At 40.2% G+C, this 25451-nt stretch overlaps 1 protein-coding gene across 1 annotated transcript in view; it reads right to left on the bottom strand.

Moving 5' to 3' along the window:
* Positions 1-545: 545 nt before the first annotated feature.
* LOC146693944 (solute carrier organic anion transporter family member 1C1-like) overlaps positions 546-25451 on the bottom strand; it is a 44898-nt gene continuing 19992 nt past the window's right edge. The window contains exons 5-15 of the mRNA XM_085429955.1: positions 23032-23153; positions 22804-22950; positions 21469-21567; positions 19173-19421; positions 13504-13668; positions 12460-12655; positions 11171-11336; positions 8641-8813; positions 1764-1828; positions 1450-1567; positions 546-1017 (exon numbers count right to left, since the gene is read on the bottom strand). Of these exons, the coding sequence (XP_085286081.1) occupies positions 780-1017; positions 1450-1567; positions 1764-1828; positions 8641-8813; positions 11171-11336; positions 12460-12655; positions 13504-13668; positions 19173-19421; positions 21469-21567; positions 22804-22950; positions 23032-23153 (1738 nt within the window). The 3' untranslated portion in view covers positions 546-779. The remainder of the gene's footprint in view (positions 1018-1449; positions 1568-1763; positions 1829-8640; positions 8814-11170; positions 11337-12459; positions 12656-13503; positions 13669-19172; positions 19422-21468; positions 21568-22803; positions 22951-23031; positions 23154-25451) is intronic.

A 25451-nucleotide genomic window follows, 5' to 3' on the forward strand; every position in this document is an offset into this window, starting at 1 on the left:
AGTGATTATGAATATCAACGGACCCAAAGTTCATATCCAGAAAGCACAAAAACAACAAACTGCTATACACTCACAACTTTGGGCTTTTAAGTAAAAAGCAAAAATCAATTGTTTTTTCCTAAACGAGTAAAGAGCCGATGATCTGAAATTTAAAAGTAAAATGAAATTGTTTTTTAAAGATCTCTGAAACACACATTAAGAGGTAACAGTTGAGTGAATGAGGCACATACCGAAACATCATATCAATATCCTCCAAGTGTTACTGAAACGAGCAATTCTACAACTCACTTAAAGGAGAAAAAAATATCTCAGGTCTCTAAAGGCCAGATTTTTCTTTTTAGGACATATCAGTTTGCTGTTGTGCCTCTGGTTTATAAGGCCACTTTACCTCTTCAGTTCTGTAACACTACTGTCAGCTGGAATAACTTTGAAAGAAAGATCTTAAAGAGGCAGCTTTTGAAATGCTGGTGTTTAAAATAGTACTGTTTTGCAGTAGTCTGTACAAGTCACATTTCCTAACTGATATTTTCTTCAACTCAAAAATATCGTGTTTGTATTTTTTTTTTCTTAAAAGGAAAAACAGCATGTACATTCAAGAAATATTTCAGTCATATCAAATTTCTGTCAGATTTACAAAGCCTTTACACATCCAGCAGTACAAATATAGAATTTCTGTTTTACATGAGATGACTGGACAACAAGTGATTCCCTGCAAATCTTGTTTTCATGTGAGAGACATACTGTGGGTATATATGCGGCCGTCAGCTCTGCTGGCTCTGTCAAAGTCGTGTCTGCCTATCTGTGCTGTTCTCTGATGGGTGGTGTGGCTGGTCAGAATTAGAAATAACCAACTCTTCCTTCCTGAGCACCTCCAGTTCGGTTCCACCGTTCCTCAGAGCTCCGTGGATGGCGCTTCGTTCCTCCTCCTTCAGCTGTCGACTGAGCAGGATGAAGCCCGGGATGCAAATAATAAAGGAGATAGTCCGTAGGCTCAGAGTCAGGCCCAGGTATGCTATTCTGAGAGGCACGAAAAAGATTGATTTGATGAAAATTAGCAAAATTTGGCAAGACATCAGACAAGAGTTGGTTATTAATGCTGCAATAGATTCCCTATGTTGAGTTGTACCAGAAAATTGAGCTAGGGTAATGGGATAATATTTATTAATGTTTAATAATCATAATTTGGAAGCTATAAACAGGAATTATAATGTCTCACGTAGAGCTTCCAGGGGTTACAGAAAAACTAGAAAAAAAGAAGTAGGGTAGGCAAGAGGTTACTGCTAATTCAGTTCAAACTCAATGAAAGTATTTCCAGTAAAGCATCAGCAAATAAATGAGATTAAGTCTGGTCTACAGAAGGTCACACTTAAGGCTGCATTATGTTGAATGTTTGGACTAATTAAAAAAAGGGATTCACAAACGACTGAATAGTACATGTGTAAGTACAACCTGTAGGCGGTGGTGTTGTAGATTCGACAGGCTCCTATGCCCCCACACCTTTTCTGACCCCATTTTAGACATGTGGTGTCAATGATGGCTCCAAAGTAAATGGGTGCTGGGATCCCTGCTGTAAGACAAAGGAAACAAAGTCTTTTCACAGTCACGTCTCCTAAAAATGAAACAACAGGTAACAGCGAACACTATTTTGAAAAATCTGAACAAACATTTTATGACTAAACTTGGACAAACAAAGCAAAGGTTTTCAGGAAGAGTTAAACCAAGATCAAATCCCAGAACATTCCCGACTACCGAACAGGTCTTACCAAGGGTCCGTGTTGCCAGTGCGTGGAAACCCAGGGCCAAAGATTTCAGCTGTGGCTTGATGCACCTGCATAAATAAAATAAAATAAATAAATAGAACATGGTTACTATCATTTAAATCAGTTTCTATTGTTACTGGACAAAAAAAAAAAAAAGCCTATTAGGTAACACCAGAAGTAATGCCACTGTTACTCAAGCGAGTGTAAATGTAAATACAAAATGTAAACCATAGCTGTTCCACTTAAACAACAAAATATATGACATTTGATAAACCTGTTAAGAAGAACTTTTACCATTCCTATGGAAACTAAACCGTCTTTCTGATCTCTGAAAATGAACAGAGGAATAATAAGATGACTATTCACGCACAGCGCAAAGTCACTACATTCCTGCCAGGCCACTGGAATCCAACAGGATCAGCTGACATGGCTTTAAGAGGTCCTACGTTTGTGTGTTAAGTGTGTGCTTATGTGCTCGCATATAGGAGGGTGTAATTCCCTTAGCATAAATCTCTTTACTTGAAAAACACACCCGAGTTGGATTTATAGGGAGAACAAAGCAGAAAATAAATGATTAGCACATGCATGTGTCACAGCATGTCACTGTAAAGTCCACAGTTAACCACCAGAGGCCGCTGTGTGGCAGAAAATTTGAAGCCTGGTTGATGACACATGATTTTGGGTTTGTATACCACCTTTACCTCTGGTAAAATCCTGAAGATGTGCGAGATGTTTCTGTACAACATTGATGCTGTTTTTGTGTACACAAATAAGACTGGTTGTGTGTCAGTGTATTGGATCCAGGAGTGGAAATGCTTCTATGATAAGACTTAGAAGATTACTTGTATCATCAAGCGGGCTCTCCGAGTGAACGGCCCTACAGCTATCCCACAGGCATGTGAACAACTTTCAGGAAAGACTGAACACAGAACAGCCTAAAATGCATTTTTGGCTTCAGATGGCAGGATTAACTATATAACAGGTACAAGGGAGCTGCTATAAAGCGTAGTCTTGGATTATTACATTTATTTTACTGTTACATGTCTACTTGACACTCAAGAGTTATTGTCATAAATCAAATAAATCAGTTTATTATCAGCAGGTCAAAATGTTCACCTGTCACTTTCTAAGTAATGTGATTGTGGAAACTGATGTCTACTGACACTGGTAATTACCAGTGTGCTAAGGAGCATATCATAGTTTTCAATGATACGTGTGCTTCCACACATTGAGATCAGACATGTCAACAAGGTAACAGTATCTGTTTTAGACTTTCCAGTGTCACTGAAATCATTTGTGACTAGCAGAGCAAAGATTTGCCCTCACCGTCATTCTCAACTAACCACTAGAACAAATGTTGGGTTTTTTTAAAATATTAATTTGACAAAGTCCCTTTTTTATAAGTTTGGCAGACAAACAAATCCACAAACAAGTATGCAGCCACTGCTAATAACAGGAAGTTTATACAAGGCTTTATGAAAACAAGCTCCAAAGTTTGCAGTAGTGAAACAAGCAGGTATAAAATTGTGTAAGAGTCAATGGTAACTACAACAAATGACATTAAGCATTTAGGACTGACTCAACTACTACAGGAGTAGTAGTACAGTACAGGGCTTGTTCTAAAGAGTCCAAATTATATGATATGCCCTTCATATGCAAAACATGCACATGCAACAGGTACAGCATTAGGTCTTTTCAGATGGACTGTGTGGGCATCTCTGTGTAGCTTATTGTATCAAGCCTCATCTATAGTCTAACTCAGGGATGTCAAACATAAGGCGGCCTGGCAAAGACTCGAATCCAGTCCATCGGATAGATTTGGAAAATGTGCATGATGACATAGATTTTGGACTTTTTCTATCAGTCCAAACACTCCCACATGGATGTTCACAATATAAAGTAATTCAATACTAGCTTTCTGTAATTTAGGCTTTGTTTTTGCAGAAGCGTGTCATTGTCACTATGTGATTTGCTCACGAATGTGCTTTGTCAACATATTCTTTTTATTATCTCATATCTCATATGAGAAAACAAAAACTGTAATAATGACCTATATTAATTATTAGAGATCACCAAAATCTACAGATTTTTCTTTATCAATTAGAAAACAGATTTTTTAAATATTGATTTATATATTTATTAGGGGTGCAACGATACACAAAATTCACGGTTCGGTTCGGTTCGATACTTTGGTGTCACGGTTCGATATTTTTTCGATACAAAAAATGTTCATGCATTTTTAATTTGTCATTTATTAAAATTATAAATATATATTTTAACTCAAAAGTACAGTTTTTAAATTTAACCCTAACCCTTGTGCGTGTTTTTTATTTTGACAGCGAATGCGCACCTGCGGACCACTTATGTGCAGCCCTGGTTATTTAGCTCATCATATTGCAGCCACAGAAATTCTTTTGTCCATGAAACCATAAAGCTGCACTTTCTTTTTGCCTTATAGTCTCATTTGTCATAACTTCTCCGTTTTGTGGTAAGCTTTTCTTTGGCTGTCACTTCTTCACCCTGACCTGTCTTATTTGGCTCAGCAGAACTGAAATGCTTTTACACACTCACTCACATAAGCTCAGCGATTCTCTGCGCGATCAACCTCTCACATGTTTAAGCTGCGGGAGATTTCACTTGTCATGTTTGCATAGTAAGCTAACGATTAATAAGACGATGTCAGAGGAATTGGTGCACAAATTATCATCACTCACAGATCAGTGCTGTCGCTCTCTATACACAGTTCGCACGATTGCAAAGTGAAAGCAAAAAAACAAGCGCAAATTCAAACGCGATTTCAATATGTCACATATTGACAGTGGCTCACCGATGCCAATGACATAATTACCCAGCTACATTTCCGAAAGAATGCAGAAGCATTGACATATATTTTTCCTACAATAGCCCGACGGGCAGGGAAGAGATAGATTTTGGTAGCCCGACTGAAAAAATCGCTAGCTCCGGGATGTCGGGCTAGCGATATTGCAAGCCCTGTATCTGATTGAGGAATCACTCATCTTTGGAAAAGAGAGTTTATTACAGAGAAATGGCTCTTTCCAAAATAAAAGCTATACTATCCGCTTCTTCTGGGCTATATTCTCAGCAGCATAAGGAGAATCCTGTGCTAACAGCTGTCTAAATGACTCGGCTAAAGTTAGTAGCATGCTTGTTGTTTTTGTCTTTGCACTAGGATGATGTCGCGTAAATGTGCAGTCATATTCGTTGTGTTCCCACTAGTTAGTGATGGGATTTCCGGCTCTTTTTAGAGAGCCGGCTCTTTCGGTTCGGCTCACTAAAAAGAGCCGGCTCTTTCGGCTCCGAACCGGCTCTTCAGGTTGTTTTGTTGCTTTAATTAATTTATTATTAACAATAATATAAAATTATGCACAAAAGGAATTACTAACGTAAAAACAAGTGGTTTTATTTATATATGTTTATATATAAATATATGCGGTGGCCCCTAGAGACAAAACACGTACAAACTCCAAAACACATTTCTAGCATGAACTGAACTTCCAAAGCAGAGCTACTAGATCACTTAAATTACACAATTGAAAGCATGTGTGTATTGTTTGTATATTTATACACAGGCACTCATATATATATTCAAATAATTTAAAAAAAAGTTCATTTACCTGTTATTACCACACACCAAATCCGGTCGTTGGTACTTGCTGGCTTGTGTAGCCACAAGATAACAAAGGCTCAACACTGCGCCCAGCATCCTGGAGCACTTCTGTTGTCTTTTGTACGTGTTTTGAGTTTTTATGTGCTTCTGAGTTTTTATATGCTTCTGAGTTTTTACGTGCTTCGGAGTTTGTACGTGTTTTTACGTGTTTTTGGAGTTTTTACGTGTTTTGGAGTTCGTACGTGTTTTTACGTGTTTTGGAGTTTGTACATGCTTCAGAGTTCGTACGTGATTTGAAGTTTGTATGTGCTTTGTCTCTAGGGGCCACCGTAAATATACTTTTATTTATTCACTCCACATAAAATGTAATAAATAAATCATATAATACAAAAATCAACTATTCACATTTCAAGTTTTAACTATTTACATTTTCAGCTTTTTCCTTTCACAAATTTAAAGTGAAAAGAACACAAAACACTGCAAACCACAACACAATTAAATATAAATTATAATATGAAAACTAAAAGAACATGCATATTCTCTGTCATATGGACCTGCATGAATAAACTTTCTCAATCCTTTATCATCTGCAACTGAAAATAGTTGTGGATGATTACTATACCTTTCTAATGTTGTTGTCCCTGCCTCTCTTTCTCTCTCTCTGGCTCTGTTCCTGTGCTACTGAGTGTAACTACCGCCCCTCCCCCCTCTGCCCAGCGTAAAGCACAAGGCTCGCGTGCAGAGTGAAGCGGAAAAAAAGTGCGAGAGAGAGGCTGAGAGAAAGAAAAAAAAAAAAAAAAACCACGTGACGGCTCGCGATAAGGAGCCGGCTCGCGTCGTTCACGTCAAAGAGCCGGCTCTAAGAGCCATTTCGTTCGCGAACGACCCATCACTACCACTAGTGCTTTCAGGTTAATCTCGTTGAAATGACCTTAACGCCACAACACGGCAAATCTCCGTTAACGAGCTACCGCCGATCACTCCGTGCATGGGGCTAGACGGCCAACACGTTAACGAGCTAACTGCGCTAACACACTAGTTCACACCAATGTAATTGAGCATTGCATGGCACATTCAACATACTGTTTTACTTTAGTCCATGACTCGCTTACCTTCAGGGTCATACATCACATGAAAACCAAAATAATTCCAAACGCCAGATCTGAATGACGTTCAATTTGCCTGTTGCAAGGAGAGCTTAACTTCTGTCTCGCTAGCTTGCCCTGCGCTCTTCCTTCTGACTATGCTGTCTGTGTTGAGCTCTCAGTGGATCTCCCCTCGACAGTGCAGCCTAGGCGGAGTAGTCGAACACAGATTCACTGAGCCAGTGGCGGCTCCTGAAAAAAATCTCAGGGGGGGCAATTTTTATGATATCGACTAAAATGACCCATTTAATGAGTACATCAAACAACACAATTTAAATTTAAATTTAAAATGAACAACCATATTCTGGCCATTTGTATAGATTTGTAAAAATGAACAACCATATTCTGGCCATTTGTATAGATTTGTAAAAATGAACATGAACAGATTTTTTTTTCAATTGATGCCATCAAGTTGACTAAACCTCTAAAAATCCCTGGATTGTCTGAGGAATCACTTTCATCATGTCCCCGCATTGCTAGCTCAAAAGCACCACAAAACTTAATACAATCGATGATTTTAGATAAAATATGACGGTTTTTATCTACCTCTTCGTTGTGCCTTCTTAAAGCAATCCGATGTCCATCATCTAGCTGCGCTGCTATGCTAGTTTTCCCTAGCACAGCTAGCTTTACACTGTTGTCCATATGAACTCGTGAGCTTTCATGTTTCTTGATTGTTCGGAGAGGTGCTTTAAGTCGGTTTGTCCAGATTGTGTCCACGTCAAATCACACTTGTCACTTTTGAACAGTATGCACGGGAAACAAAAAAGTGCATTAGCTGTTCCACAGCCTGTCAGCCACGACTTGCGCTGGAACCAACTCCGACAAAAAGTCCTGTTGTATGCTTTTGACTTCTCCTTCGTTGCCTGGGTTAGTTGAATTTCGGGCTTGTCAGGTCCCAACTCTTTAACTTGCAGTTTTTCTGCCATTGTCCTTCTGGCAAAAGGGTAGGTTAGAAGCGATCTAACCGAATTTGGGGGAGGCTGTGCCTCAACCGTTAACAATACCGCTGCCATCGTCTCTCTCTGACCTTATAGCTCACTTAGGCTACTGACTGAGGTAAAATTCTAGAACAGCAAATCTTCGCGCGTTTTCTGCAGGGGCGCAATTTTAAGCGCCCCCAAACCATTTAATTCAGCGACGCTGATAGGTCAAATATTTATTATTTTCCCCTGGCAACCATTTAATGATAGGCTATTTCGCTGCATATCAAGGGCGCTTTGACGAGCGCCCCAGAAGAAGAAAAACACCGTTTGTTGGTTGAACTTTAATGAGTCAGCTGGTGAAAATGTTAAAATACGCCTGGCTGTATATGGGCACACACATAGTAAAACTATCATTGATGAATTTTTTAAAAATATATATTTTTACTCCTCCACATTTGGGGGGGCGGAGCCCGAGCGCCCCCTATGGGCCAGCCGCCACTGCACTGAGCGCTCAACACAGACAGCATGGTCAGAAGGAAAATTGATAAAATAAATTACAAATGTTGTATTGTTCGATACATATGCGTACCGAACCGAAAGCACTGTATCGAACGGTTCAATATCGATACGAATATCGTTGCACCCCTAATATTTATTTATATTGGCTACAGACTCATGCTGCAGAGATGGCTGCAGGAAGTCTGTGCTCAAAGTCACAAGGCACAACTCCGTGTACATGCTGATTAATTAGTATAACAACATTTTATTAAATCTGAATTGGTTCAAGATGTTAGTATTTCCGTGTTTCTGTGTGCGGCAATGGAAAAATGTTCATCATGACCAAAGTTTTTTTGTCTTTGCTGTTTCGACCGCTGTTTGTCTGCATGCCAGGCGGGGCACAGCCTCAACAAGCCACACTTTCGAGCAAAATACTGGCAAGGAAATGTTGGCTGTCCTTTGAGTGAACCTCCCAATTGTCCACTGTTATCCCAAACCCAGGTGTGTGGGGATTTCAAGGTAAGGAAAATACTAAACAGTACAAGAAATGCTTCTTGTACCACCTTAAATAGACAGTTCTAAAAGTTTGAAATTGAGGCTTGATATAAATGCTAATACGAATACAGGGATAATGTAGTTATTTCAAGATCCTTTCTCATTATATGCCTTAAATTTAATCTGACCTGATAAGAAGCATGTATCCTGGTGTCCCCCCAAGAGAGATGATAAAGGAAGTGATGACAGAGAGAGCCAGGAAGTACGGGAACATCCTGTCACAGTCGTCCTTTTGAGGGCAGTGACCTGTACTGGCCGTATAGTTACCAGCCACACCGACACAGGAACAGTTAGAGAAGACCTGGAGAGACACGCATATTCCACACATATGACCATATAGCTAGACACAGACAACTACAGACAAATTAATGGAAAAACCAGTGTGCGTGTGTGTGTCAAAGCATTGTTGCCCAACACCTTACTGAGATAGAGGGAGTTCAGAGAGGGTTTTCCTTTATTTTGTCACTAGCCTGTATGCATAGAATTGCAAACTACATTTATATCCAAATCAAAAGATGATAGTAGTCTTTCATGTCTTTTTTATAGGAAAAGTGCAGAAAGATTTTGCAAAACACGAGGTGCAAAAACAATGTCGCTGTATAAAAATACAATAAATAGTGAGAATTACCATTCAGACATACTGGCACAGGTCATGTTTAATGGAAAAAGTGATACACGGCATGTTATTTCTCAAATACAACCCCTGGGACAATAACAGTGCTATGTGCATAAAAGTGGACACTGTTCAAGTCAATATTCAGTTATTGATTTGGGATGCTGCACAACTCTGTCCATGTTTTTTAGATGCTGACTTTTGGCTTCCTTATGCTGACTTCCAGTAGAACAGATTTTAACATTTTATTACTTGTTTTTAAGTCACTAAATGGACTTTAGCATCCTCTTACCTTTCTGGACTTTGAACTATTCCTATTTTAACTATTCCTAATAGATCTTTAAACACAGAGCAGGCCAGGCCTTTGCTGTAGTCAAACCTAAACTTTGCAACAGTTAGCCTCTTCAAATTAGCACCTCTGCAACCCTTGAGATGTTTAAAACTCACTTAAAGACACGCCTTTACTCACTAGTGTTTAATTTTGACTGAGTTTTGACACGTTTCTTTTCTTTTTGGTTCTTGCTTTTCTTGTTATTTCTCTATTTCCCTGCTGTTTTATTCTATTTAGCTGTAAAGCACTTTGGCCAACCTGTGTTGTTTTAAAATGTGCTAATAAATAAATTAACTTGACTTAACTAACTTGTCGCAACATTTTTACACCATAAGACAGTTTTAAGCAGTTTAGTAAATCTAGCATTAAACTCCCTCATTTTGAATTTAGCTGGTTTAAATAAAACTCCCTTACTGATTAACAGAAAACTTCAAACCAGTACAAAAAAGCACAAGCCTTTAGTCAATCAAACTTTCTTTAAATAAAGACAATCATATACAGGCAAATAATACCCAGGAAGTAAGCAACCAAATTAATGTAAAAGATTGTGTACAGCGATTTAGAGAGGCTGCCTCCACTGTGTAAGGAACTCTCTGGCCTAAACTAAGTGGACTATTTCCTGCTGTGTGCTACATGTTAGAAAAAGGAACAGTGGAAAATATCCAAATCTAATTCTCATGAAACTCTCCAAGGTTCATGTGTGAACCTTGGAGAGCCCACACAGCCAGTGCTTGAAAGCACTGGCTGTGTGGGCTTCCCTTAAAGGCCCTCAGTCACATGCTTGCTCCCTAAAACAGCACTTAGTCATCAAAACTGTGAATACCCTTTCTTGATATCTGCACTAATCAATAAATAACAATTAAAGTAGACTTATCATAATTAATATAGTTTCACAAGGGCGGAGGATCATTTAAACACTGCCAAAGGTCTGCGCATGTGCAAGTCATCACCAAAAGCCGAAAGCATGACGTCAAAGAGAGGGGATTTCCTTAATATGGTCAGAGTGGCCTTAAGGGGAGAGGAGCTAAAATTGCCTATTTCAGACAGAAACATCCATGAATGTGAATCATGTAAAGTTAATTTAATAAAGTGCAAGAATTAGCATAAAAAGTCCCCTTTTAAAAACCAGCCATGAGCCGTAAAGACCGACATAGCCTGGTTCCAGATCACTGATCACGTTTGAGATTTTACCAGCAATTCAATTTGATGCAATGAAATTAGTGTCTTATTCTTATTTTTTATCTTATATTGGTTAAGTATACAGGAATAGAAGATTGTACAACTCATTTTGTTATTTTCTCATATTAAAGCATGTATCTTTCTCTTTAAACCAGCTGTGGGCAAGTTTTACGATGTTTTCTCATGAAAACTGTATTCATTCTCACAATGGAGAATAAATGAATGCACAGTCATGAATGAGTGACAGAAGATCTCTTCTCAGTAACATTTAGTTTAAAAAAAAGAGAGAGAATTATGCCTTGAAGTTCACGCCAAATGACTTTTATGGCAAAACAGTGTGTAATCCAAATGAAACGTAGAAACCCACTTCCGAGAAAAATGCATGTTTTTCTGAGCCAGCCAAGGTTACGCAGTTGGGATATAAGACTACTCCAAGTTTTAAAACAGACGAGACACTAACAAAGTTTTTTGCCTCATAATTTCCAACCGATTCTGGTTGTACAGTATTTACTTTCTGAGCCGCTTGTAAACTTACTGTGTTTTTTCCTGAGCCAGCAGAGGTGGTGCAGCCAGCCAGACACGGAGAAACATATGTGATGCCGTTCTCACCGCAGACTGGGTCCCAGTCGCTCGATGAACAAACGCACTTTGAGTTGCAGTCTGTGAAGAGCGGGTGCTTATCATACGATATCTTTTCGATGCTGGAAGATAGATGATAAGAAAGAAGTACAACTCAGAAACAAATACACTTATTTACAATTTTGTATATATTTGTTATGGATTTTGAGTTTCTAGGGATACATTAGACATACGTTATCAAGGTGATATGGCAAATTTGTTAGCAAAGTGCAGCATATTCAGTCACTCTTCCTGGCCTACAGACAAATGTAGGTCAGTTTTTTTGGTGGATTTTTTGGTCCATCATCTCCTGAGAGGAATATCCTGCTGTTTATTTCCTAAATCGTCACCACCTAGTTTACACAGTAAGATTCAGACTATATCTTGAGCTCAGACTGTTAAGTAAGCTGCAGATTTAATTCCCACAGTTCTCTCTAGATTCATCACTACAAGCAACCCCCTTTTTATACGGTGACAATGTAATCTGTAATAAGATGAAATATTACTGCTTCAAATAAACACAGTCAAACGTGCATATTTCCAATCATCAGTGTCTTCAAAAATGACTGGCGCCAGAGCAATCCTCATTCATTTATGAAACTAAATAAGCAAGTTGCTGAGCATTAGGAAATTCCATATTTTATTTACCGCATGCAGTGTTTGGTTTTTAAATTGGTTTTCGAGTTTCGGCACATTCGCTGCATGGACTAATTAGCACGCTGCACCCCTCTGGCTACTTTTAACTTTTCATCTCAGCAGTGTCACTTCAGCTGTGTCTGAATACTGACATGCATTATTAGGCAAACCCAGAGGATGATTTTGTGTTGGTTTCAGCTTGTAATCACCTACTGGTTCCCAAATATGCTTAACAAAAGGGTACCTCGTGCTCCTTTATATGCAGCTCCATGGAAATGTTGCCAGTTCTGCTTAAATATGAGTCGACATCCTCATGATTAAATGGACTTTTATCATACATTTTCTTTTTTGAGAAATCCTCTTTTTTGAGAAATGCCAAAAAACATAGCAATCAACTCTGATGCATGATATGAAACATTTAAATAATGTGTTGCTTTCAGCCACCATAGTGAGGAATCATTCAAATATTAGATGGCTAACTCTGCTGCGTTTAATAGTTTGGAGGAAAAATACATTTTCCAAACAAGTAGCCATTAACCTCGACACATCATATAATCGCCTCTGACTCACTTGTCATATGAAAGTGTCACCCCGGCCACCTTGGCATTCTCACAACTCATTGCGAAGAAGAACAGTGACAGGATGTAACCTATAAGGGATGTGCCAAAGGCGAACTTGGCTGCTCCCATGATGTTCAGCTTCAGCCTCTTCATCAGCAGACCTCCAGAAAACATCCCCAGTGCCACAGCTGGGATATTTATCACACCTGAGATTAAAGGAAACAGCAAAGCACATGATTAATTAGATGCTGTTTAAAAGGCTAGATGAGGATTCGAACAATGAATGACGGTAACATTTTAAATTTTTCATCAAAGCTTCACTATTGTTTTTCAGACACCTGCTTATCCTACCTTGCAAGTGAGGCAGCTCCGGAGGTAAAATAACCCTACACTAGTTCCAAGTTACCATGATCAAAAAAGAACCCTGCTTTTTATCTTTTTATAGCTTTATTTAACATCAATGTGGAGACATGGTCTTTTATCTATATCCATGTCATTAGCTCTGGTCACTAATATTACATTCTCTTTCATATGCAGCCAGTCTGGTCAGCACAGGCATCTCCCTTGATGAGACCACATGAACCTAGATATTTTCATTTTACGCTATGAACTTCATTAGATATTTTATTTCATGTGCAAAGTAGTTCTCATATTCACAAAGCTCCAGTCTCTGCAGCTGTGGCTGTTAGTGGATTGAATTAGAATATAGCTAACCCAGCTCTCCTTTCTCTAACAAGATCCACTCCCTGAAGTTCTATTTCTGCTTCATCCAACAAATGTAAAAGCAAAGAAGGAGGAGGGTAACGCTGAATGGACAGAAAGCCCATAAATCTGTAATAATTACCATGTTAAACACATGATTCCTGCATTATAACGCCGTTTCCATACTTGACGCCAGAATTCATTTGATCAAACAAGGGACGTCCGAGTCCTTTTTCTCCCATACAATATGAAACAAGCTGGAAAGCTTTCCCTAGTCGTCTGTGATCATTTTCAAGTGTAACACACTAATAATTTATATAACGGCACAATGTTCATGAAACATGTACCATACCCATCAGAAAGTTGGCCTTTGAAGCTGATTGTCTGAAGTGCTGCTCAATGTACTTGGGCTTGTAAGTGACCATGCCGATGAGAGAGTTCAGCTGAATGATTGTCACGCACAGGTAGGCCAGATAGACTGGGTGTGCCAGCAGCGTTCGCAGGGTTGGAATGAAGTCTGTGGAGTCAAAAATACAGATGAGTTAAAATTCATTTTAATTCAATTTTATTTATATAACACCAAATCACAACAATAGCCACCTCAAGGTGCTTTATTGTAAGGCAGGCACCCTTCAATAATACAGAGAAACCCTCAGCAATCACATGACCCCCTATGAGCAAGCAGTTGGTGACAGCAGGAAGGAAAAACTCCCTTTAAGCAGGAAGAAAGATCCTGCAGAACCAGGTTTAGGGAGGGGGGCAGTCATCTGCTGCGACTGTTTGGAGGTGAAGGTAGGAAGACAAAAATATGCAATACATACAGTATATGGCTAAAAGTATTTGGGTCGCACCTCTTTGAATTCAGGTGTTTTCTGTCCCATTACCACAGGTGTTTAAAATCAAATTCCTAGCTGAGCAGGATGTATTTAGAGCCTTTTTTGAAAGAACCAGTCTTTTTAAAGAGCTCGCTGGATTCAAATGTGGTACTGTTACAGTTTTTGCCCGTTGCTTGAACACTATAAACCCATGCTCAGACTAAAGTAACACAACGTGAAGCTTTTGTTACCATACCTCAAACACATGTACCCCTACCTTAAACAAAAGCGCTGCTTTGCACCCCAGTACCAATTATGCAACACTCCTACTCCTTTATGCAACACACCTACCCCTTTATGCAACACACATGGTCCTGCATGCTACACTCTATTTCATACATAAGACACTTCGCTCACAAAATGAAATCTCAGGGTGCCATTCGGAAAACACATGTATCCAAAATACAAAACACATCGGATAATTGCAACCACTCAAATACACACCTGAAGGCACGTACTTGCAAAACCGAACACCAATTAGCCAACTACAAAAAGCCCTCAGCGTAGCCATTTCAAGAACTTTGCAAGCATGGATGGAGGGAGAGCAAGAGGAAGATGAAGAGGTAGAGGAGGAGGAGGAAGAGGAGGAGAAGGCCGAAGAGGCCATGAACGGACCCATATTTCTGATGAAATAAGAGCAACTTTGGTGGACCATGTCATCAACCACGGCCTGACTATGAGGGAAGCTGGGCAGAGAGTCCACCCACATCTAAGCCGCTTCACAGTGGCATCTGTAATACGAACATTCCGACTAGAAAACAGGTATGTCTTCACCTCCATACCTTCTGCTCTACTCAGATGGTTTTATAGCACTGTTCTACAGTATATCACATTACCATATCAAGTGTACGGGGTGCTAATGCTCCTTTTGCAGCCAAAGTGGTAGTTTCTGTGAAACATACCATGATTACTTATATTGAAGTACAGTGTTGTACAGTGGATGACACAGTACATACAGTGAAGTACTGTAAGAAAAATAAGCAAACCGATGACAATATGTGGTTGTATTCCTCTAGAATGACTCGAAGACCTTCTGGGGGAGGACGCCAACGCCTGTTCACACAACGGCAGGAACTTGCTGTTGTGGACCTAGTGAGGGCAGACAATGCCATCCGTCTCCACCAGCTACGACGGAAAATACTTGCAGACAGGCGAGTGTTCAGCAACATAGACCATGTGAGCATCACCACCATCAGACGCATCTTGGGTAAACACAGCATCACCATGAAGCAGCTCTACAGAGTCCCATTCGAGAGGAACAGTGACAGGGTCAAAGGACTTCGAGCTGAATATGTACGGGTACGTGTAACTGTCCCTTACATTTACAATAGAGTATTGGTGAAGTCCAGTAGCAGCTGAATATGTACCATATCAGTACCACATGGATCTATTCTGAGAGCTACACAGGTACCTGTGTGATGGGGTGAGGGTGCTGTATGTGTAGCACTGTAGTACAGTGACATGTTCCCCTTTTTTTCAGAGAATCTTGGCCATGGATGGAGCTGCACAGCCTCATGAATACATTTTCATTGATGAAGCTGGATTCGACCTGAGCAATGCGGCGACATTCAGGTGACAGCAATCCATTTTTGTTGTTTTTTTTGCTTTATCTGAATTCATGGTACTGCGATGTACACTATTGAGTAGGTCTATTTGCGTTTTTGGTTGTTTGGAAATGTGTCTCCTGTAAATGTGCCTTCTGAATACACAATGGAAATCAAAGACTGCAGTGTTTTATGTAAGGAAGACTAGTGTGTTCCCCCTGATCTGTAAGTGTTTGCATATGATGCAAGTATGTGTCATTTAGTCAACAGAGTTACATTTTGACAGAGGAATGTTAGGTTTTGACAGCAGAGTTTAGGTTTTGGGAGTGGAGTTTCATTTTGGCACAGATGTGTATGGTATATTTCCCAGTGTTGTGTCGTGTTTACTTGTGTTTAGAGTTTTGGCACAATGAGCGACGTTTTGCCAAATGTGTTCAAGCAACGGGCAAAAACTGTAACATCTCCAAACCTTCTCTGCCATTAACATCAGCACAAAATAAGCAATAACTCTCTAAGTCGTGACATAAAGCTGATTCAGTGTCTTGATGACGTAGTGGTGAGCTGCACTGTATAAATTCATTTAGTTTTCAAAGGGATAATAAAGCTGTGCAAGTGAAGTTTTGATAAGAGCCTCCACTTTTTTTTATATTGTACAGAGTGTACATTGTCGGCATATTGATGTAATATGCCAAAAAACATAGCAATATGCAAAGGCAGTGATGCATCAGGTACACTATATCGCCTCAACTATTTTCTCATCTACCTTCATACACATATGAACTTAAGTGATTATTGTGTTTTGTGTGTGTGTGTGTGTGTGTGTGTGTGTGTGTGTGTGTGTGTGTGTGTGTGTTATGCTATGTGGTTATTATGATACTGGCCCACCCTTTGCAGTTATAACAGCTTCAACTCTTCTGGGAAGGCTGTCCACAAGGTAAGGTAGTGTTTATGGGAACTTTTGACCAATTTTCGCTGATATTGGACGAGAAGGCTTGGCTCGCAGTCTCCGCTCTAATTCATCCCAATGGCGTTCTGTCAAGTTGAGGTCAGGACTCTGTGCAGGCATATCTTTATGCACATGTGGAAGGGGCGATCCCCATACTGTGTCCACAAAGTTGGGAGCATGAAACTGTCCAAAATGTCTTGGTATTCTGAAGCATTAAGAGCTCCTTTCACTGGAACTAAAGGGGTAAGCCAAACTCCTGAAAAACACCATAATCCTCCTCCAACAAACTTTACACTTGCCACAATGCAGCCGGACAAATACTGTTCTCCTGGCAACCACCAAACCCAGACTTGTCCATTGTAAGGTGGAGAAGCATGATTTGTGCTTCCAGAGAACTTGTCTCCACTGCTCTACAGTCCAGTGGCAGCAAGCTCTAGACCACTGAATCCAACAACTTGCATTGCGCTTAGTTATGTAACCATGGCCATGCAAACCGATTACATGAAGCTCTCTATGCACTGTTCTTGATCTAAGCTGAAGGCCACATGAAGTTTGGAGGTCTGTAAAGATTCACTCTGACCTGAAATTCGGTGACCTCTGCGCAGTACATGCATCAGCATCCACTGACCCTATTCTGTGATTTTATATGGCGTGCCACTAAGTGGCTGAGTTGCTGTCATTCCCTGGTGGCATCTTATCACGGCAGCACACTGGAATTCACTGAGCTCCTGAGAGCGACCCATGCTTTCACAAATACTTGTAGAAGCAGTTTGCATGTCAAGGTTGGTTTTATACACTTGTGGCCATGGAAATAACTGGAACACCTGAATTCAGTGATTTGGACAGGTGAGTGAATACTTTTGGCAATATGATGTATAAGCAATTCTTCATCTAAAATGCGGCTTGTACTCACTTTAACACAAAGAAAATGTGTTATTACTGCAAGTTTGTGAAGTGTTAATCCCAAATACAATGTGCTCTGAGAAACATTGTTTTCCACATATGACATATATAAAAACATCACACCCAATAACCTACAGTGGGGAAAAAAAGTATTTAGTCAGCCACTGATTGTGCAAGTTCCCCCACTTAAAATGATGACAGAGGTCAGTAATTTGCACCAGAGGTACACTTCAACTGTGAGAGACAGAATGTGGAAAAAAAATCCATGAATTCACATGGTAGGATTTGTAAAGAATTTATCCGTAAATCAGGGTGGCAAATAAGTATTTGGTCACCTCAAACATGGAAAATCTCTGGCTCTCACAGACCTGTAACGTCTTCTGTAAGACGCTTTTCTGTCCCCCACTCGTTACCTGTATGAATGGCACCTGTTTGAACTCATCATCTGTATAAAAGACACCTGTCCACAGCCTCAAACAGTCAGACTCCAAACTCCGCCATGGCCAAGACCAAAGAGCTCTCGAAGGACACCAGGAAAATTATTGTAGACCTGCACCAGACTGGGAAGAGTGAATCTACAATAGGCAAGCAGCTTGGTGTGAAAAAATCAACTGTGGGAGCAATCATCAGAAAATGGAAGACATACAAGACCACTGATAATCTCCCTCGATCTGGGGCTCCACGCAAGATCTCATCCCGTGGGGTCAAAATGATCATGAGAACGGTGAGCAAAGATCCCAGAACCACACGGGGGGACCTGGTGAATGACCTGCAGAGAGCTGGGACCAAAGTAACAAAGGTCACCATCAGTAACACACTACAACGGCAGGGAATCAAATCCCGCAGTGCCAGACGTGTTCCGCTGCTGAAGCCAGTGCATGTCCAGGCCCGTCTGAAGTTTGCCAGAGAGCACATGGATGATACAGCAGAGGATTGGGAGAATGTCATGTGGTCAGATGAAACCAAAGTAGAACTTTTTGGTATAAACTCAACTCGTCGTGTTTGGAGGAAGAAGAATACTGAGTTGCATCCCAAGAACACCATACCTACTGTGAAGCATGGGGGTGGAAACATCATGCTATGGGGCTGTTTTTCTGCCAAGGGGACAGGACGACTGATCCGTGTTAAGGACAGAATGAATGGGGCCATGTATCGTGAGATTTTGAGCCAAAACCTCCTTCCATCAGTGAGAACTTTGAAGATGAAACGAGGCTGGGTCTTCCAACATGACAATGATCCAAAACACACCGCCCGGGCAACAAAGGAGTGGCTCCGTAAGAAGCATTTGAAAGTCCTGGAGTGGCCTAGCCAGTCTCCAGACCTCAACCCCATAGAAAATCTGTGGCGGGAGTTGAAAGTCCGTGTTGCTCGGCGACAGCCCCAAAACATCACTGCTCTTGAGAAGATCTGCATGGAGGAATGGGCCAAAATACCAGCTACTGTGTGTGCAAACCTGGTAAAGACCTATAGTAAACGTTTGACCTCTGTTATTGCCAACAAAGGTTATGTTACAAAGTATTGAGTTGTATTTTTGTTATTGACCAAATACTTATTTTCCACCCTGATTTACGAATAAATTCTTTACAAATCCTACCATGTGGATTCATGGATTTTTTTTTCACATTCTGTCTCTCACAGTTGAAGTGTACCTCTGGTGCAAATTACTGACCTCTGTCATCATTTTAGGTGGGGGAACATGCACAATCGGTGGCTGACTAAATACTTTTTTGCCCCACTGTATAGACTTCCTTACCTTTGGCCATCTCTATAAAGCTAGTGTGTTCATCTGCTGAGTACTTGTGCTTCAGAAGGGGAGAGCCTTTGATGAAACTCGTCTGCTCTGGTGTGCACTTCTCTGGGACCTCTGGCCTGGACACGGGTAGTGAGCGGGGCAGAAACCAGAATGGGATAGCAGAAAGAAGGGTGATAACCCCAGCTATGAGGTAACCCAGCCACCAGGCCCCCACCCAGCGGGAATCTGATGGGGTAATGGTGATGGTCTCTATGTTTTGGAAGAAGATGAAAGTTAAGTAATGCTTTCTGAAAACAAGGTACATGTATTATTCATTCTACTAGTTTTCTGATTTTCATCTATTCTAAGCACTCAGATTGTGTGTCCAGTCTGAAAATGACGTACTTTATGGTACTGATTGATATTTTTACTCAACCTATTTTTTGTTGGGGTTTTTTTGTTACTTTGTTATGAACATGTATTATGCAGCATAGGAAAACTATAGAAACTAATGTTATTTTTTTAGATTAAGAATAATAATAACAAAATCCAGTGCCGACGAACACGTGTTTACTCCTTTGTGTGTTTTTAATTGATCTGAAACTCTATATTTTTCTTCTCCTTTTTTTGTTAAAGGCTACTTTCCTTTTAGCTTTTTCCTGCTGTCCCCTTTTCTTTGTTCTGTTCTGTTCTGTCTCTTTCTCTCAGTCTTTCTTGCCGACCAGAGGGCTTTGTCCCTCTTCTTCCTCAGCTGGCCTCATTACCTAAGTGATGCTAATCCTGTACACCTGCTCTGTTTAGAATTGTGCACGCAACGAATGTGAGCCATTTTTTCCCGATAACATCAGGCCTCAGTTTTATGAATGAAAAACTCTTTTTCACAGCAGATATTTGAGCTCCAAAGGAAGTCAGGCAACAGGTGTTACAAATAACATTAACAATGGCCCTGTTGTATTTAAGTCTCAGTCTCTGTGCACAGTATCAGAGTTTAAGCGTATAAACAATGCATGTGCACAAAAAAGTGGTCATGCAATTTTAGACACTGCTGCTTTAGACATTGCTGCTTTTTCGAAAAATGGTACAGTAACAATGTGGATACTTTAGATCAGGTAAAAATAGAGTTTTATAGAGTGAGCTGCATGCAGGTGAAATGTAAAAAAAAGATTCAGTATAAACCAAGAAATGTAATCCCATGGCTTTTTTAAAATGAGCTTTATAATTATTTAAATTAAGATTTCAGCACAAAATTCAAATTTAACCTTAGCTTTTTTTCCCCCACAGTCCTAAAATTAGCCTAATGTTTCTTTCAGTCTTGCAATTTGAGACCGATTATCTTTTTGACATTTAAAATCGAGCAATAATGCTGATTAGCCATCAGTCTCACAATGTAAGAAACCAACCAAGAGTCTGCTGACTCAGCCTCTGGGGGTGACTGGCAATATTTCTAGGGCCAGAAACTATCAAAAGATTTGCTGACATTTGCTGCTCGTTGTTTACAAACCCTTTTTTATCACTTGTTTGTTTTGAGGTATTAACATGTTAAATTAACTATTTTACACAGTGGGCTTTTTATTTGCATTGTTTGCCTGGATACAACCAAAGCAGCCAAAGTTTGCTCAAACATGTATTGGTCCATAGAACTGAAAGCTTCCAGTGCAGGAAATGTCATCCCTCTGCTACAGATTCTGCTCACTCATGTTATATTATCACGTTCATCATTTAAAAATAAACATTATAAATCAGTAAAATAAATAGCCACAACCCCAATTGTCTGCAAAGCCAACTGTTCTGCAGTTGCACAAGTCAGTTTCAGTTGCAGATGTTTATCTGGGGGCATTTGTATATTCATTTAACTGTGGAAAAGCATATCAGGCTATGTATGATTACAATTTATTAAAACAGAAAACATTCTGTCTTTTTGTGTACACACAACCATGTCAGCATAGTTTTGTGGATCTGGCCTTAGGACCCTAAACCACAGTCACATATGATTTATTTTAATGGGTACAAAACATTTTATCCACCTCTAGCTTTTTCCTAACGGTGATGGTGCTTATTATTATGATTTTATTTTAACATCTGACTGTTAGCTGGGGCTCACCCTTTAATGTTTATCAACTCTTATCAGCTATTGTGGCACCGTTGTTTTTTTTATGATATCAGCAACAATAATTAAACCAAAAGATGAATCGAGGGACTTTTAATATTCCACAGTCACTCAGATAATAATCAGAGTCATGGTGTTAATGGCAGCGATTTGTGTAGACAGTCTAGCCTCATAATAACAATTTAAAAAATGTGTTAGTATTAAACTCACCCATTTTTACAAATCCAATGTCCACATAGATTTTGGCACAAAGGGAGCCCAATAGATAACCAAACACAGGGCCAACCACTGAAATGGTCTGCACACAACCTAGGATGTGACAGTCATGCCAAAAGAGACACATGACATATAAAACAGTCAGATATCAGTAGATGAGTACATTGTGGTCATAAAAGGATAGACATAGTGTGCCAAGAAAATATCCCCCTCATCATTACACCACCACCCTGCTTTCATGTTGTTTACACCACATTCTGACTCTAACCTCTGCATGTTGCACTGGAAATCGAGACTCATTAGACCAGGCAGCTTTTTTCCAATCTTTTGTTGTCCAATTTTGGTAAGCCTGGGCAAACTGTAGCCTCAGTTTCCTGTTCTCAGCAAACAGAAGTGATAACCAGTGTGGTCCATCTCATTCAAGGTTTGACGCACTGTGCATTCAGAGGTGCTCATATGCAAAATTGCCCAGTGACATTGCATACCTTGACTGTAATGGGTGGTTATCAGAGTTACTGTTCCTTTCCTGAAAACAGTTTGGTCATTCTCTTCTGAACTCTTCTGCACATGGTTGTGCAGGAAAATCTCAGCAGACCAGCAGTTCAAAGTCACTTAAATCACCTTTTTTCTCCTTTAGAGAAAATCAGAACTTTCTGCTACCCTCACATTGTTCTGAGCTAATAATGTGTTCAAACAAAGGCTGTGTTAACTATTACATCTGAACTGTAGCTGAGCATTTATTGGCTAAATGATAGGAGCTGCCTCGTTTGTGTGTCTGTCTCTCTGTCCTCGAGCAAGTTTATGCAAAAACTACCAAGTTGAAACTTGTGGAAAGGTGAAGCACGGGCAAAAGAAGATCCTACCTAATTTCGGTGCAGAGGAGTATCATTTTCTGTAAATGTAGAAATAGAACACTGGCTTTGGCATTAGCCCTGGTAGCACATCCAATGCACATAACTTACCTTTGATGCAGTGCAGGTTTACAGTCTAGAACAAGTTTCATGTTCTCTACCTGCACAGACTGTTGCCCATGCCAAAAAGTTGGCACCAGAATTGAACCACAACATGTCTGAGCACATAGTTGCTACCTCTGACTTAGGAACTATGATAAAATGCTGCAGGAAAGTCATCAGTGATTTGCAGATAAAGCCCATAGATTATCTCCCCCATGACTTTCTTCCCACAGAAATAACCAAAACATCTGCTACATATCGTTCAGTTTTCAAATCTATCGCAATGTGGGATTCTCTCTGGTTGTGCATCTGCAGTATGTCAGTCAAAATAGGTAAGAGCAAATGTATCTCTACCACTAGGTGATGTTTTTCTTACCAACATAAAGTGCAGCATTCTCCTCAGTGGCAAAATCATCTATATACGAGATTCCCAGAGGCTGAACAGGTGTCTCTCCAATCCCGCGCAAAACATTTCCAAGGAGCACATAGATCCACATGGACAGGTTGGACTCGCCTTCACAACCTTGAGCAAAAGACAAGTACAATTAGACATATTTCTTATTTACACAAGTGTGTGTTTGTGTGTGTGTGTGTCAGCACAAACCTGAGGCTGGCACTTGAGGTAGTGTACCATCTTCTGTCAGGTTTGCTAGTGAGTCTGGCCGACACGGAGAGGGGTTAAGAGTTGAGTTCACTACCCACCGCACTGATGTCTCAAACTCATAGCTGTTCACAAAATTCAAACAGTTCAGATCAGCGACAGAGACAAAAATACTCATTCAAACTAGTTATAGCTTCAACTTGTGCTGGGAGGGACGTTTGTACAGTTACATGTGACTATGTGCATTTGTGAAAGAAGAAAGGAAAGTGCTTAATGAAAAGGCAACATGCTGGTATAGGCTGACCCATGATGCTCTAAATAACAGATTAAGTACTAGTAATACAGGGAGTGCAGAATTATTAGGCAAATGAGTATTTTGTCCACATCATCCTCTTCATGCATGTTGTCTTACTCCAAGCTGTATAGGCTCGAAAGCCTACTACCAATTAAGCATATTAGGTGATGTGCATCTCTGTAATGAGAAGGGGTGTGGTCTAATGACATCAACACCCTATATCAGGTGTGCATAATTATTAGGCAACGTCCTTTCCTTTGGCAAAATGGGTCAAAAGAAGGACTTGACAGGCTCAGAAAAGTCAAAAATAGTGAGATATCTTGCAGAGGGATGCAGCAGTCTCAAAATTGCAAAGCTTCTGAAGCGTGATCATCGAACAATCAAGCGTTTCATTCAAAATAGTCAACAGGGTCGCAAGAAGCGTGTGGAAAAACCAAGGCACAAAATAACTGCCCATGAACTGAGAAAAGTCAAGCGTGCAGCTGCCAAGATGCCACTTGCCACCAGTTTGGCCATATTTCAGAGCTGCAACATCACTGGAGTGCCCAAAAGCACAAGGTGTGCAATACTCAGAGACATGGCCAAGGTAAGAAAGGCTGAAAGACGACCACCACTGAACAAGACACACAAGCTGAAACGTCAAGACTGGGCCAAGAAATGTCTCAAGACTGGTTTTTCTAAGGTTTTATGGACTGATGAAATGAGAGTGAGTCTCGATGGGCCAGATGGATGGGCCTGTGGCTGGATTGGTAAAAGGCAGAAAGCTCCAGTCCGACTCAGACGACAGCAAGGTGGAGGTGGAGTACTGGTTTGGGCTGGTATCATCAAAGATGAGCTTGTGGGACCTTTTCGGGTTGAGGTCAAGCTGAACTCCCAGTCCTACTGCCAGTTCTGGAAGACACCTTCTTCAAGCAGTGGTACAGGAAGAAGTCTGCATCCTTCAAGAAAAACATGATTTTCATGCAGGACAATGCTCCATCACACGCGTCCAAGTACTCCACAGCGTGGCTGACAAGAAAGGGTATAAAAGAAGAAAAACTAATGACATGGCCACCTTGTTCACCTGATCTGAACCCCATTGAGAACCTGTGGTCCATCATCAAATGTGAGATTTACAAGGAGGGAAAACAGTACACCTCTCTGAACAGTGTCTGGGAGGCTGTGGTTGCTGCTGCACGCAATGTTGATGGTGAACAGATCAAAACACTGACAGAATCCATGGATGGCAGGCTTTTGAGTGTCCTTGCAAAGAAAGGTGGCTATATTGGTCGCTGATTTGTTTTTGTTTTGTTTTTGAATGTCAGAAATGTATATTTGTGAATGTGGAGATGTTATATTGGTTTCAATGGTAAAAATAAATAATTGAAATGGGTATATATTTGTTTTTTGTTAAGTTGCCTAATAATTATGCACAGTAATAGTCACCTGCACACACAGATATCCCCCTAAAATAGCTAAAACTAAAAATAAACTAAAAACTACTTCCAAAAACATTCAGCTTTGATATTAATGAGTTTTTTGGGTTCATTGAGAACATGGTTGTTGTTCAATAATAAAATTATTCCTCAAAAATACAACTTGCCTAATAATTCTGCACTCCCTATATAGCAAGCGCATACGCAGCTGTCCTCCGGATTTTCCACACACTCATCATGGGCATGGATGTGATGGGGTCTTTAATTATTTTTGAACTGTTCTTTTTCCACGGTGGAAATATTTGCAGCATATTTAATGATTTTAAAAAACAAGAACTTTATTTTGGATTTTCTCTAATCCACACAGAGTAAAAGTATACATATATGCTCAAATATATTCATACACTCCAATAATATTTGGTTAAATATCATTTGCACCTCATCCAGATATTTGTGGCAGCCGTCAACAAGCTCCTGGGATAATTCTAGCTGGATATTTGAGCACTCTTCTTGACTAGCAAGTTTATACTTGCTGGTTTTCTGGCATTTACCTGGTTTTTAAGCACAGTCCACACATTTTTAATAGGGTTGTGGTTTGTATCAACACCACTAGCAGCAAAACAGTCCCAGAGAATGATGTGACCACCACCATGCGTGAGAGCCAGTACAGTGTTCTTAGGTTTGAAAGCCTCATGTTTACTCTTCCAAGCATG

This window comes from Copadichromis virginalis, linkage group LG14 (assembly GCF_057382275.1).
Source record: "Copadichromis virginalis isolate Kocher_CV1m ecotype Utaka linkage group LG14, C_Virginalis_male_GT1.1, whole genome shotgun sequence".
Lineage (NCBI taxonomy): Eukaryota > Metazoa > Chordata > Actinopteri > Cichliformes > Cichlidae > Copadichromis > Copadichromis virginalis.